The 14,675-nt window shown below is 34.8% G+C and overlaps 1 protein-coding gene and 1 pseudogene across 4 annotated transcripts; one reads left to right on the top strand and one right to left on the bottom strand.

Annotated features, from left to right (window-relative positions):
• Positions 1-4,622: 4,622 nt before the first annotated feature.
• On the bottom strand, positions 4,623-7,705 carry LOC149160053 (putative hexosyltransferase MUCI70). 3 transcript variants are annotated; one of them, XR_016261190.1, is made up of 5 exons: positions 7,306-7,705; positions 7,150-7,218; positions 6,948-7,062; positions 5,018-5,194; positions 4,623-4,939 (listed from the first exon to the last, which is right to left on the bottom strand). XR_016261190.1 is itself a non-coding variant. In XM_089433629.1 (5 exons), the coding sequence occupies exons 3-5, from the start codon at positions 7,156-7,158 to the stop codon at positions 4,760-4,762; spliced, it is 366 nt and encodes a 121-aa protein (XP_089289755.1). In that variant the 5' UTR covers positions 7,159-7,218; positions 7,306-7,386; positions 7,551-7,705; the 3' UTR covers positions 4,623-4,759. The 3 variants fall into 3 exon arrangements, 2 of the variants coding, with proteins under 2 accessions (XP_089289755.1, XP_089289756.1); XM_089433629.1 differs by lacking the exon at positions 6,948-7,062 and having other exon boundaries at positions 7,306-7,386; positions 7,551-7,705; XM_089433630.1 differs by lacking the exons at positions 4,623-4,939; positions 5,018-5,194 and having other exon boundaries at positions 6,944-7,062.
• A 5,504-nt stretch (positions 7,706-13,209) lies between these two features.
• Positions 13,210-14,331, top strand: LOC149160052 (uncharacterized; annotated as a pseudogene). The gene is made up of 4 exons (XR_016261347.1): positions 13,210-13,354; positions 13,450-13,650; positions 13,752-13,967; positions 14,063-14,331. The product of XR_016261347.1 is annotated as an uncharacterized LOC149160052 (transcript).
• Positions 14,332-14,675: the final 344 nt, after the last annotated feature.

The raw sequence follows: 14,675 nt of genomic DNA, 5'->3' as shown, positions 1-14,675 counted from the left end.
TTCGATCTATATATAACCATTTATGCACACATATAATTATTTAATTTATACTACATAAAATGAATTAAATATATACAAATGCATAACTTGAAACTTATAAATAACACTATAATTTCCATTCTCATTCTATATTCTATACACCCCCCTATTCAATACATGCATACCTCTTCTTCTTCTTCTTCTTCTTATTCTTCTTTGAAATTAATCCCTTCATATAACTCACAACAACCCCTTACTCCAATTATTTTATATCTAGAAGTAGTTTGTTGGCTATAGCTCCTTCATGCAAGAAAATTATGACAAACATGTAACATCTAATTTATGCTACTATTGCAACCAAATTTCTTAGTAATCAAATTTACCTGTAAAGGATGTGACCAGGGAAAATTTTAAGAACTCCCCCTAAATTTATAAATATAATAAATGGGCGAATCTCCATGGTATATAGGAAAAATGGAAGGCGATTTTATCAATAATATAATATGTATATATAATTTTTTGGCGAATCTCTGACCAGGCATGGCGAATATTTTACTCAATTATAAAATTTTGTAAGATCTTGGGGAGTCTTTCACTAAATAATAAAACTTTGTAAAGTCCTAGTGAATCTTGGCATAGGCTACATGATGGTTTAATTCCCCCATTTAAATAGGCTACATTCCAGGTGAATACCATGGGTCAATACCATGTGCCATTTTTATTTTTATTAATTCTAATATTAGGGTTAATAATGGTTTTTTGCATGGTATTAATAACAATCTAGTCCATGGTATTTGTCCCATAGTATTTTGGCCATAGGTTTCACCTAAATATAACCCATTTTTTGAGTGTTCGTAAAATATAAGGTGACTTATGGAGTAAATATAAAAAAATGTTTTATTTGTTTACCATACCTCTCGTTTATTTATATTTTTATTAATTTACCATACCTCTTTTACAAATATGGTATTTGGCCCATAGGATTCACTTAAATAAAACCTCTTTCTTGAGCCTTCATAAATAGAACGAGGGTTATGGACTAAATATAAAAAGAGGTTTTATTTATTTACGATATGTCTAGTTTATTTATATTTTTAGTTATTTACCATACCTTTTGAGTAAGTATAAAAAGACGTTTTATTTATTTACCATACCTCCACTTTACTTATATTTTTATTTGTTTACACCCTTACATGTTTATTTTTATTTGTTTATTTGTTTATTTATATTTTTATTAATTTACCATACCTCTTTTATAAATATGGTATTTGGCCCATAGGATTCACTTAAATAAAACCTATTCTTGAAAATGGGCGAATGGATTCACTTAAATAAAACCTATTCTTGAAAATGGGCGAATGGAAGGTTGTAAGTCCTAATTTCAAGGGCTAAATTTACCTTTTTTACCCTCTCCCTTAAAATAAGGTGGGCTATTTGAGGTGATTTGTAAAAATGTACTATGATACAAAATATTCGCCCACTAAAAATTTAAAACCCCTTAATTTCGCCAAAGGGCGAACATTCGCCCCTAAAATTATCCTTGGATGTGACATATGTATGAAATAGATACGTATGCATTTAGTTCTATTCATCCAATCCATCTTCAATCTACATTCTAACCTTAGTCCAATTTGATAGCGACATATAGCAGAAAAAATAACCATGCATAGAAAACTTATAATTTCTATCTTGAATAAAACTATGTGTCATTTACGCCACTTCCCTCACTCTATCGATAACTGTCATTGAACATTTCAGACTCAACAATAAGAATTAAAATGAATTAATATAATTGTAATAGTCAACAATAATAATTAAACATAATTTAATCTACCTATAATGACTCTTTGGAGAATATTCTGGAACAGAGCACCTTTGGCCCAACCATGAACTATCAACATCAGTTCACTCCAAGCTAAGATCTTATTTCCTTTAGGAATTAACAACTGATTTGCTTCCTAAGTGGTTTTTTTATGGATATCTTCCGAACAATTTTTTAGCAGCGTCCTCCTTTAAGGTCTGCCAACTTTGTTCCTAGGTTTTTTTGTATTATTTTTTCAATTTTATTTTTTAATTTTTTATTTTTTATTTTTAATTTTTTATTTTTTATTTTTTATTTATTGAAAGCCATATCCCTCTCCCGATGTGCTTTATTCCACCCAACTTCATAATTCTCTCCAACGAGGTGATTAACATAATCTTTCTCTCCCATTATTTTAATATTATTAATTATTGTCTCTTAGATATTTATAGGAGACTTTAGGAAAGGTCCATCATCTAGACTTTAACCACCAATATATTTTCCTAAACTCACTATAAGTCTTATAAACTCTAATGCTCATCTTGAATATTTCCAAGCAATTTATTTATTAATTCAATAATAAAAGTATTTACATCATCACATAATTCTCATTTTGGCTTCCATAACCATTAAATCCAATAATAGTTCAAAAGTTTAAAAGTAACCAATGTCTGAGAAAGAAAGAGATAGGAGTGTTACAAATATATTCTAGACTACGAGAATTTCCAAAATGTTGATTGATGGCAGCACCTAAAGGGCTTCAGTGGGTGATGTCAGGCTTGATCCCATTTTTAGATACATGAAACATTCCTTACAAACTTTTGAATGGGTGTCTTTTAACCATATTCTTCATAAATTGAATGAAAATGTTGATGCTCCTTCCAAAGGCATTTTATCTCAACTTGTCAATTTAGGTTGTGAATATGAGTTCATTGATCGAGAGGTGGTGGATCCCATAGATATCCTCCTCTAATGGCTATTTTTTAAGGGCCATTTTCTATATTCTTTTATGATTATTGCTTCTTTAGACTCTATATCTTTTTAGTTTCAACAATTTTCAACAATTTTCGTTTTATGTATATGTGCATAGTGAAAATTTTGAATATAATTTAATATAATGTTTTTAAACATCTTGAATCGGAAAATAAAACATGTATATATTTTCAGACCTTTTTTGGGTTACATATCACTTATAAAATGATTATTAATACCTATCCCAAAATCTATATCTTTAAATGATCTCTTTCTCTCTTTTTACATATATATATATAATTTATAATTTTTATTATTTAAATTTTTTAATTAAATAATGTAATTATTTAACCGTATTTTATTTATTATTAAAATATCATAATTTAATCAACTAAAATTTTGGTTAATGTAAAATCAATTAATTTTATTTTATTCAATCATTTTAAAATACCAAAAAAATATTTTAAACAAAATCCAAACCTATATAATTTATTTTCAAAAGATTTAATTAATTATTTAAATATCTTATCGCATAATAAAATTTTAAATTTATTATTATAGTTATGTGTCAATTTTCTTTCCTTCATTAACTAGTTTTGCGTAGCTAATATAGAAAAAAAAACAAAAACTAACTTTGGGTATAATAAGAAGTGTGAAATTCGTGGTGTTTTTAATTAGTATTAACCTTTTATTATAATAGCGAGTGTGAAATTCTTAGTATTTTTAATTAGTATTAAATATAATTAGTATTAACCTTTTATTATGATAGCGAGTGTGAAATTCTTAGTATTTTTACGTAGTATTAAATATTTATTAAGTATATATAGAAAGATAAAATTTTACATAGGTTATATTTTTATTATATTTTAAGAAATTTAAAAAATAAATTATTTTTTGTAAAATTAAAGAAAATAATATGATTTTTTTAAAGGGCTAGAATTTTTATATGAAAAATCTTTACTGATCTTTTAATGTCATGGATGATGTTCTAGGATGAAGTTCTGCTTATACCATATATAGATTGTTAGGTTAAGAGGTGTGTACAAGGAAAAACTACGGATATTGAATTTTACTATGTTGAAATGTTAAAAATTGGGGAGCATATCCTTATTTGTCACCTACAAAATCCTTTCGGTGTGAAAGTAAGTAGGGCTTCTCTAAACTCTAAATACAAAACCTCATCATGCATCCTTTAGAAATTGGGGATAAAAGTAATCCTTCAATGCAACCATTATGCCTAGCTTTATTTTAGCCAATGTATAGGGCTTACCTAAACTCTAAATACAAAATGTCATCATAGTCCTTTAGAAATTGGGGATAAAAGTAATCCTTTTATGGAACCATTATGACTAGCTTTGTTTTAGCCAACGTATATAGATTTATCTTGAGATAGAAAGCCAAGAAAGTGGAGTTTAAGCTAGCTTGGATTTATGAGCTAGAATTGCCTTGTTAAAGTTAGGATCATTGTGAATGAGGGTTTCAAACAACTTAGAAGAGCATTATAACAACCTTTAAAATGCATCATAACAAAATAATATATCATCTTTACAACACTAAAGGATTAAAAGTAAAAAAATTTCTCTTAAAATTTTCTACAAGTATGCAGAACAAATACCACTTTCCAAAAATTTATCATAATACAGATTTTCCTAATATTTTTAGAAAAGAGAAATAAAACTTAAACAAGGGAAGCTGCGACGCAGCGAGTCCCTGCATCAAGTTGAGCCTGTTTAGGAAGTGATCGAATGATTGGGTAGCGGCACCCAGAGTTTTGGACTTCACATCTGCAGGCTTTGGTGTCAATGTCTTCACAAGAAAGAGAATTCCATGTGGTAATCGCATCTATAATTTCCAGTTTTAATGAAGCCAATATTGATATATGGAGCGGTTATAAATCTGCTTGTTTGATAACTGGATTAGGGTTTGTTGAAGAGATCAAAATAGATCCACTGTCCTCTTATGATCTCAACAAGATTAAACCCCGAATATGGAATAAATACAAAAATTTTAACAGCAAACCTTGTGACTGACCTTTGGAATTTTACCATTCAGTCTCTGATCACTGAAAGGCAGATTGTGAACAACAATGATACGCCATACTCCAATTGTGCGACTCTCACCAAGTTTCTTTCCTTCTGCTTCTTGTTCCAACAATGTGATTTCATCCCAAAATGCTACATAGCACACCTGAATTTCATCCACTTAAATCAGAACTACTCTGATTTAATAGCAAATCAGAATAACTTGAGAGTTATAAATACAAACCTTTTTTAATGATGTTTGTAACATGCCAATAGGTTGGTAAAGATCATCTCCTCCACCAAATGTGCAGGTTGACACAACAGCTTTACAATTGTTCATAAATCTTTTATCTTCAAGATCAATATCAAAGCCTCCACGTTCACTATAGAAACCACAGTGTACAGTTGTTGTCTCCTGTACCTAAACAGAAAACCAGTCCACAAAATTTAAATACAAGTGTTGAGATTAGGCACCGCAAAAAAATTGTAAGTGTGTTTAGTTATGCATATGACAAACCATGTAACAGTTTAGAACATCAGACTCACAATCAGTTAAAGTGTCATGCATCCAGCCAAGCATACGGAACAAATTGTTCACGTAACATACTGTTGTATCAAAAGCAATATTTGGCCAAAGTTCAAACATTTGGGCCCCCACAAAAATCTCAGAAATATCTGGTATCTGGAGGCAGCTTATAACCTTGAAACTTTCGAACCAGAGAAAACCTTGGAAGCATCCCCACGTCTCACATCTCAAGAAAAAGAAAGGTTGGTTATACTCATTATTCAAAAATTTACTTGAATTTCTGATAAATATAATTTTTTATTTGGTTATACAAAAATAAAATGACAATTTATTATTTCAAGTGCCGCTTTATAAAAATTAAAGCGAAATATAATTATATATTTGTTAAAATATAAAATTAAAATTTATTAGTTGAAGTAAAGATGAAACAAAAGATTTTAAGCATAAGGTAGTTTCTCTAATTTGGATTCCAAAGAGTCAATGACAAATGACGCAAATTCCATGACAATCAAAGGCTCAATGACAAATTACGCGAATTCCATGACAATGAAAATGTGGTATGATAAAAAATCTTCCATTAAATTATCAAGTTTTCATATAGATAGACACAAAAGTATTAGGTTCCTCGAAGAAGAAAGTTGAGAAGGATACAGTAAACGAAAGTAGGAAACCGGTCGAATGAGAAATAGATCAAAAGAAAATTCAGTTCAACTACAATGCGTGATGGAGAAAAAAAGGTAAGTGACTACGTGTCGGCATGAAAACACCCCATTCCCTTAAACTAAAGACACATTTCAATTTCATGCAACGAAAGACACATTTCAATTTCATGCAGAGAAATGGCAAGACCCGGTTGAGTTTTGACGCAAAGAACAACCCGACGATCATTGCAAAGATGTTGCTTCAGAAAACTGGAGTGTCGATAGCGACGGTGGATGGAAGCTTGTAATTTCCTAGATGCGGCTTGTTTCTTCTTTCTGTATATAGGTTTCCAAGTTGGTATGCATTTTCCATTTTCTGTTTCTACCTAAAATATGTCTCTGACTGCTAAATTTAATGTTTATTTTTTGCAGGCTATGCAGGGGATTCTTTTGCCTCGACCAACTGTCTGGTGTCCGGCGTTTCTGAAGAAAGACATCATGGTTCTGGGTATTCAACCAACAATCTTTTGTCTCTGTTTTTACTCCGGGTATTCAACCAGCAATTTCATGTCTCTGTTTTTATTCAGGGTATTCACCTAGCAATCTCCCGTCTCTGTTTTTATTTTTAGAAAAAAGATAATATAAATGAAAAACTAATTAGTAAGGAATCAAAACTTGAGAATATCTAAAATAGTAAAATAATAACAGATCTCTGAACATAATAAAATTTATAGATGAGCAATAAAATTGAAGTCAGAGAGGTGCAAACTGTCGACCTCAAGATTGGAAACATCTAAGCAATAAAATTGAGGCAAGTCTCAACTGGGCTAATGAGCGCGCCCTCTAAACAACCTAAAACAACACAACTAGCATCATACATGAAAAAATACTAAACTAGCACCATACCTGGAAAAACCTAGGGTTTTAGTACCAATTAAAGTAGTTGATCATGAAGCACAATACACATTAGAAAATTCAATTTGCTACAGGGATCTCTGGACGATTACCCAAGCCTACTGGAGGCAATTAAGTTGGTGGATGTAGTGATCTCCACAGTAGGCGCAGCGCAGGTAGCAGATCAGTATAGTATTATCAATGCTATCAAAGAGGTTGGCACTAAGGCTGCAAATTAAGTTCGCTGCAAATTAAAGCTGCAGAAAAATAATGGGTAAATGTAAATATACAGGTTTAAAAAACTATTTATCTCACCTTGTTCATTGTTTCTCACTGCAGGATTCTGATAATTGGTGCAACAGGTTCCATTGGTCGCTATAAAGGCTGCAAATTAAGTTCGCTGCAAATTAAGGCTGCAGAAAAATAATGGGAAAATGTAAATATACAGGTTTAAAAAACTATTTATCTCACCTTGTTCATTGTCTCTCACTGCATGTTGCAGAGAGCAGCAATCCAAAACCAAGTCATCCTTCGGGCCTTCGACAGCAAGCTCTGCACATGAATAAAGCAGCATGGCGGTTTCGGCCCAAATGGGCCTCTGTAAACCTTCGACAGCTTTTGTAAAACGCTCAAACAAACTCAGTCGAGGCTCTGAGAGAAACCAGATACATGCAAACTTAAGCCACTGTAGAATGGGATGCATTAAATTGATTTACCTGAATGGCCGACGAGGCGGAGATATGGAGATCGTTGTCAATGGAGGAGAGATCCCGCCACAGCCGAGACAGTCTCAGAAATGGCCGACGAGGCGGAGATATGGAGATCGTTGTCAATGGAGGAGAGATCATTGTCAATGGAGGAGAAGCAGAAGAAAATGATGAGCAGCGGAATACTAGAAGGCACAATGAGCAAAATACCTGTTACATGCCCACAAAAAGCATAGATGTGGTGGCAGGCGTACATGTAACGGTGGCGCATGAGCTTGCAGGTGTACGGTGCTACATGAGGTGGCAAGCATACAGCGTGCTCTAGCAGGGTACATATGCTATTGTATTATAGCAGTGGTATTAATCTCTAACATTAAACGCTAGAAAATTAATGCTAGCATTACTTCATACACGAGTGAACAACTTGTTGTAATTACCTGTACTCCTCCGATCTTTTTCCTAAGTTTTGAGCTGTATGCCTCGATTTGAGGCCAAATAAGATGGCGAAAGCACGAACTTTGGTTTATTAGAATAGTAAAATTACATGACCGTAAGAACTTTGGTTTAAAAGTGGCAGGGAACCGGTAAACTAATGCTAAGTCCGCTCCTAACGATTACTATAGTCCCTGCCGGATGCCAGATGGCAGGGACTAAAAAACAAATCTAGCTAATCATTTACTTAAACTAATCCAATAATCATTTACTTTATTTAAAATCTAATAAACTAAATTTAATAATAAAAAATCTTAATCATATTATAAATATAAATTTTATATTACATAACATTTGAATTGTTTCTAACATTTTGAAAGCATTTACAAAACTTCATTGTTTTTTATTGATAATAAAATCTCATTTATTATTAAATTATTTTATTTTTTTATATTTAAATTTGCTTAGGTAAAGATTTAAAAATGTAAAAATATATTTCGTTTTTTATAATTATGATAATTTTTGTGCTTGCAATATGTTTTAAAACTGTTTTTGTTTGTTTAAGAGTTCTTCTTTCTAGAACACAAGGAAACAAGTTAATGACTCAATACTGAGAAACATGTTTTTGGCAGGAGTGAAAATCTACCCCTTATGTAGTTTTTCTTAAATAACAATAATGAGTTAACTTACCTTACTTCAAAATAATGAATAAAACATATATTTAATAATAGCCACAAATTCTTTCACTTCCCTTAGCATTACTCAAGTTTCGGAAAACTGCTATCGGTAGAAAACAATGTCCTACTATTTCAAACTCACTTAATTGTTGGTAGGCATTTCTTTAAAAGGAAAACAAAAAATAACAAATAATGCGTTTCATAAGTCGTGCATCTTTCATTTCCGAAAAAAACACCCTGAATCCAGTTAGCATCGCTCAACTTTTAAAAACTGAGTAAGTAGGAATCGTACATGTCCAAGGATGGGACTTATAATCGTTCCCATGATCGTGTCATAAGCCCTTTCCGTGCTCGAGACTAAACGTGTCACCTTCAGTATTTTCACTTTAACTTTGCGTTAAATTCGAACAGAAATCGAATGGACAGTCCACTTCCGGCTTTGTCAGCTGGCAGAATTGAACAGTGGAGGGTTTATGAGCCAACACCCGCCATTGTCAGCTGCCAGGATCGAATAGTGTTGGGTTTATATTTTTCGCATTTGGTAATTACGCCGTAAGGCGTTTCCCTTTGAAAGGAATAGCCCCAGCCGACTCCGTGTCTTATTGTTGATCGTCGATTTATGGTGTTAGACGATTAAACAAAATCTGATCGTTGAACGTAGGAAGCCGAATGATTAATTTGTTGTATTTCTACAAGCCAAGTTCGAGGGTTCAGAAGGGCCAAATTTGTGACGGCTGCGTCCATTAATTGTTGAGGCCAACTCTGCCATTCACTGGAGCCAAATCCGTGATACTCGCAGTGGCCGAATTCGTGGGTTTTTGGAGGTTGAATAGCTGTGCAAATTCACGGATTTTTGGAGGCCGAGCCACTGTGCATATTCATGGGTTTTTGGAGGCCAAATCGCTGTACAAATTCGTGAGTTTTAAGGGGTTGAATCAATGTGCAAATTCGTGGGTTTTTGGAGGCTGAATCACTGTACAAATACATGGGTCTTTGGAGGCCGAATCGCTGTACAAATACGTGGGTCTTTGGAGGCCGAATCGCTGTACAAATGCATAGGTCTTTGGAGGCTGAATCACTGTCCAAATTCTTGGGTTTTTGGAGGCTGAATCACACGATTAATTTGTTGTATTTGTACAAGCCAAGTTCGAGGGTTCAGAAGGGCCAAATTTGTGACGGCCGCGTCCATTAATTGTTGAGGCCAAGTCTGCCATTCACTGGAGCCGAATCCGTGATACTCGTAGTGGCCGAATTCGTGGGTTTTTGGAGGCTGAATAGCTGTGCAAATTCACGGATTTTTGGAGGCCGAGCCACTGTGCATATTCATGGGTTTTTGGAGGCCAAATCGCTGTACAAATTCGTGAGTTTTAAGGGGTTGAATCAATGTGCAAATTCGTGGGTTTTTGGAGGCTGAATCACTGTACAAATACGTGGGTCTTTGGAGGCCGAATCGCTGTACAAATGCGTAGGTGGAGGCTGAATCACTGTCCAAATTCTTGGGTTTTTGGAGGCTGAATCACTGGACAAATTCGTGGGTCTTTGGAGTCTGAATCATTGTACAAATTCATGGGTTTTAGAGGCCGAATCATTGTGAAAATTCATGGGTTTTTGAACGCCGAATCTTTGGAGAAAATTGAGGTTGAATCGTTGTAAGAAATTGAGGGTTGTGGAGGGCCAAACCACTATGCGCATTGGAGCGAATTTGTTGTGCGTGTTATTGGCCAGGTGAGGTGATTGACCAGGCTTCATTATGTGTTGCTCGAGACAATGATTCCTATGAAAGGGTCACTGAGTTTGGTTATGATGTTGTCATTGCTATGTAAAAGATATTTGGTATTCGAAATGCATCAATGAAGGGCACGCCTGAGGATTCACTGAGGAGCTTTCAGTACCTGTCTGTAGATTCAGGACAGAAGCAGTGATAAGTAATTTGTCCAATTTTATGATTTTTTGGGGAATTAAAAAGGTTTGTTCTAGCTTGGTATATCTATTTGGCCAATTCCGTTGTCATTTGTTCTTGCAGTTTGAGATTAAGCCCATACAAGAGGAATATATTTAAAATTAATCATAGGCTGGCCTTGATAGGGAAAGAAAATTCATAGGTTTCGTGCATCTACATCGAGGAAATTCATAGGTTTCGTGCATCTACATCGAGGATGAGCAGTTAAAAGACGAAGGAAAGTAGCCAAAGAGAGTGCATGATTGACCAAACATTGTCTCAATGGGCCCTATTTTAAATTGTTGCTTGCCATTCATCATTTCTTGGGCATGTAATACGTAGTCCACTCAAACAGCAACAACAAAACCAGCATACAACAAAACCCCAAGCTTCTATCCTGATTAGCTGTTTGGTTTCTCTATTTTACATAAATATGTATCAAGCTCTCATTTATCTCAATTTGGTTCTATCGAATTTAAAATAGAAGTTATTGTATGGTTGAATATCGTTGAAATCACTGCCTGTCCATGCAGAATAAAAAAAAATGTTCTCTGTACTTTCCAGGCAACTGCCAATCTGTTGAGTTTAATGTATTTGTACCTGTCTTGCTCAGAATTCTTGCATATGTCCATCTCTGACTTGGCCTTCCAAATCAGATTACTGTGAGATAAAGTCTGAAGTAAGAGGAGACAGAATGGAATAGTGGCTTGTTGTAAAGAGAAATATCTATTTCTTTTTCATTTTTCATTCAGATTACGAGCTGCTGAGGAAACGTGATCTCATTGATCTGTTTTTCAATGCTTGAGTCTACAATCCTATAGAGATCACCTTGCTAGTTCCACTTAATTTCATGGGAGGTGTATCATAAACAGAAATGACCGTGCATCTCTTAGGGAATTTAAACGCAACAAAATATAGCATGTCTGCCTCTCAGGGATACTTCATGCTTTGCCCAAATCATGGGGAGTATGGGGCCTTAAACATCTTTCTATCTTTTCAAAAACCTTTTCGTCAAAAGTGAGTTGGAGACTTCTCTCCACAGAGAGCCTGTGGACATCGATAGTTTTCAGGAAATACATTTCCCCCTCTAGCTTGATGAATGGATCAGAAAACTGAATAAAATGGTGCCAAGCTCTTCAATTATCTGGAAAGTTGTTATAGCTTCATTTAAATTATTGGAGGTGGCCTGAATTGGAAGGTGGGCAATGGGCAGAAAGTTAATATCAGTTTGGAACCATGGGTTGGCTGCCAAGCCAATTTTAGACTTCCTTTGGATCTTGTGGCTTTCCTGAATGAGCACGACAAAGTTTTCCACAATCAGGTTTGTGGATGAGGATTGGACTACTTTCTGGTGGCAAGGTTGGCAGAATGTGGCTCATTTGGGCCTTTAAGGAGAGCATGCCGATATGTGGTAGGATTATATTGTCTCTCTCAGAAGGTTAAATGTCAGAAAAAGAGATAGGGTGGACCCTTTAAAGAGATAGGGTGGACCCTTTGTGTTGGGTTCACTCTCCTTCTCGGGTATATACCCCAAAATTAGGATACAGTCACTAGATAGTAGAAGTCAAGACTTTCTCTATGGTGTTTATTAAAAAGCAAAGTGACAACTTGGGACAAATTACAAAAAATATAAAAAGAAGGTCCCAACATGTGTAATTTATGTAAAAATGTTGAAGAGTCTATCTCACACTTGTTTCCGGAGAGGAAACAATAGCTTGATTGAGGCTTGGAAGTCGCGGTGGGATTCGTTAAACAACGAGACCCTCAGAAACATCTCTCCCCTCATTTGTTGGGGGCTAGCTTGCCAAGAACAAAGCAACTTTTAGGGACTCCTCATCCGCACCCAATCTTATTGAGCTGAAGTGTGTGCAATTTATGCTCTCCTTCCATCAAAAGACTTTATTCACGTGCCTCGCAATATCATTGAAGAAGAGATCAATCAACACATTCCTTGGTGTTATTTTGATGGTGCTTCAAAGTGAGGGCAGTAGTTGTGGTGGTGGCCTCATTCTTTTCATAAATGAACATCATTTCATGAAGTCAAAAATTGGTCTAGGCAAAGGATCTAATAATTTTTCTGAACTTCTATCTTTAAATATTCTACTCTGCTAGGCTCTAGAATATGATTGTTTCTCTCTTCTAGTCTTTGGGGATTCTTTAACTGTGATTAATTGGTTTAATGAAGTTCAAAGATGTCACAACCATGCACCTTCCCATTCTAGAAGAAATTCTTCAGATTAAACAAGCTTTTAATAATATATTCCACTGTCATATCTATAGGGAAAGGAACCATGAAGCAAATTTTCTATCCAAAGAAGGTGCTAGAAAGGCTATGAGCATTGGCAGGTCACAGAACATATGAATGGGACAGTCCAAATTTTCCAGCACAACTCTTTTATAGATATGTGATGCTTTGTGTTTCTCCTCTGTGTCAAGCTACAACTTATATTTCTCTACCCTTATTTTAACAGTTTGTAAGATATTTGATTTTTTGATGTAAATATTTCGGTTACAAAGGTCAGTTATTGATTTTTATTTACTGCTAGGTAGGACTTATTATGAATAGATCAGTATATATCAGTTCTGCTCCCACGTTGTGTGGACATAACAATTTTGATGTTTGGGTTCTGTTAAATCTGTCAAGTACCCTTCAGGAAAGCTTTATGCCATAGACCTGTCACCTGGTGGCCATGAAGCAAACCAATGTAAACACTGGCTTCTCCAGAGATATCAAAATCATCGATTCTTGCCCTACTGATGATCAGGTGAGTATATATACCCTTCAACTCTTTTGGGTAATGGTTTCTGTGGGATTTTTAAGAGTGTGTTATTAGATCAAAATCTTTGTTTCTTGAAACAGGAAGATGTAGAGTCTGATGAAGAAGATGAATTAGTCACATTCTCTCGTCCTGTTAAAGTTGAAGTGATTAACCAGAGAAGGAAGTCTGTTGAGAAATTGACTTCTCAATGCCTCCTGGAGGATGAGTGCAATTTGGTTCTAAAGCTTCCCAGGGCTGCAGCTGCCCAATCGGATCGCATCAATTCCCTCAGCTAAAAAGGTGTGCATTCATAGATTATGAAACTTTATGATTCAGAAAGCTTGAATTCATTTTTTGTTTTAATTATTTGGGCTAAGTAACATAAAAAACTTTGGAGTTACAGACTCTGGAGTTGCTGCTAGAGAAACTTACTAGCATAGTAGCAAGGACTTTATAAAGAATGTGGTAAGGCATAAAATGCAGAGCAGAGGCTCTGAGTTGGTGTGGAAGGTCTGTCCCTGTCAATCATATGTCATAGGCCGAGTGGACAACCCCTCCATATATGGTCCTTTTCTTACCCAACTTTGCAAGATGGCAGAGGATGATCCCCTCTTTGTAGGTAAGGAGGATTGAATACTATCCATGATTCCTGCAATATGTTGGCATATGACCAGATATCCAATTGTTACTGAATTTCGCTGGTGTTAATTGCAGATCATCTTTACAGCATAGCAGAGAAAGGTTTTAGTACAGAAGGTGATTCTGTTGAGTACTTGTTTAACAACGGAAGGCGACTTACTAGAGTCTTGCCATTGCCAAGTGAAGGAGGTAGGGTATTTGTATATCTAGCCATATCAAAATCTGTACAGGAGAGAAGGGATATCCCACTGTCCAAAGGCGGTGCATTGCATCTGGCCGAACTAATGTCAGTGGATCATTCTGGCTATTCCTACTCAGCAATTCCTTTACGAGTATATGGCTAAGGTACTAATTATTTTGGTTTTGGAACATATTAGACACTCTGTAAATTTCAAGTGAACGTAGACGCTTTTTATAAGACTTCTGGAAAGCATGGAAACCAAAGAGAAAGTAGTAAAGGTTAAGTTATGATATGGTTTTGAGTGGATAACTTCCAATAAATAATACAGATGACTAGTGATTTTCTCTCCACGAGTTATGTCCTATCCATACAAAGTATGTGGGATTAGATTAGTATAGATTCAGATTACTGGTTTTCTCTTGTTCCCTGTTTGAATGGTTTGCTCCGAATTAGTTTAATTATGCTGTAGGGGTTGCTCGAATGGTGGTTTATATTTTTGTTTGAATG

Source organism: Pinus tabuliformis, chromosome 5_2 (assembly GCF_031772625.1).
Source record: "Pinus tabuliformis cultivar Carrire ecotype Pingquan chromosome 5_2, CPIR1, whole genome shotgun sequence".
NCBI classification, from domain to species: domain Eukaryota; kingdom Viridiplantae; phylum Streptophyta; class Pinopsida; order Pinales; family Pinaceae; genus Pinus; species Pinus tabuliformis.
This window is presented reverse-complemented; position numbering and strand designations above follow the sequence as displayed.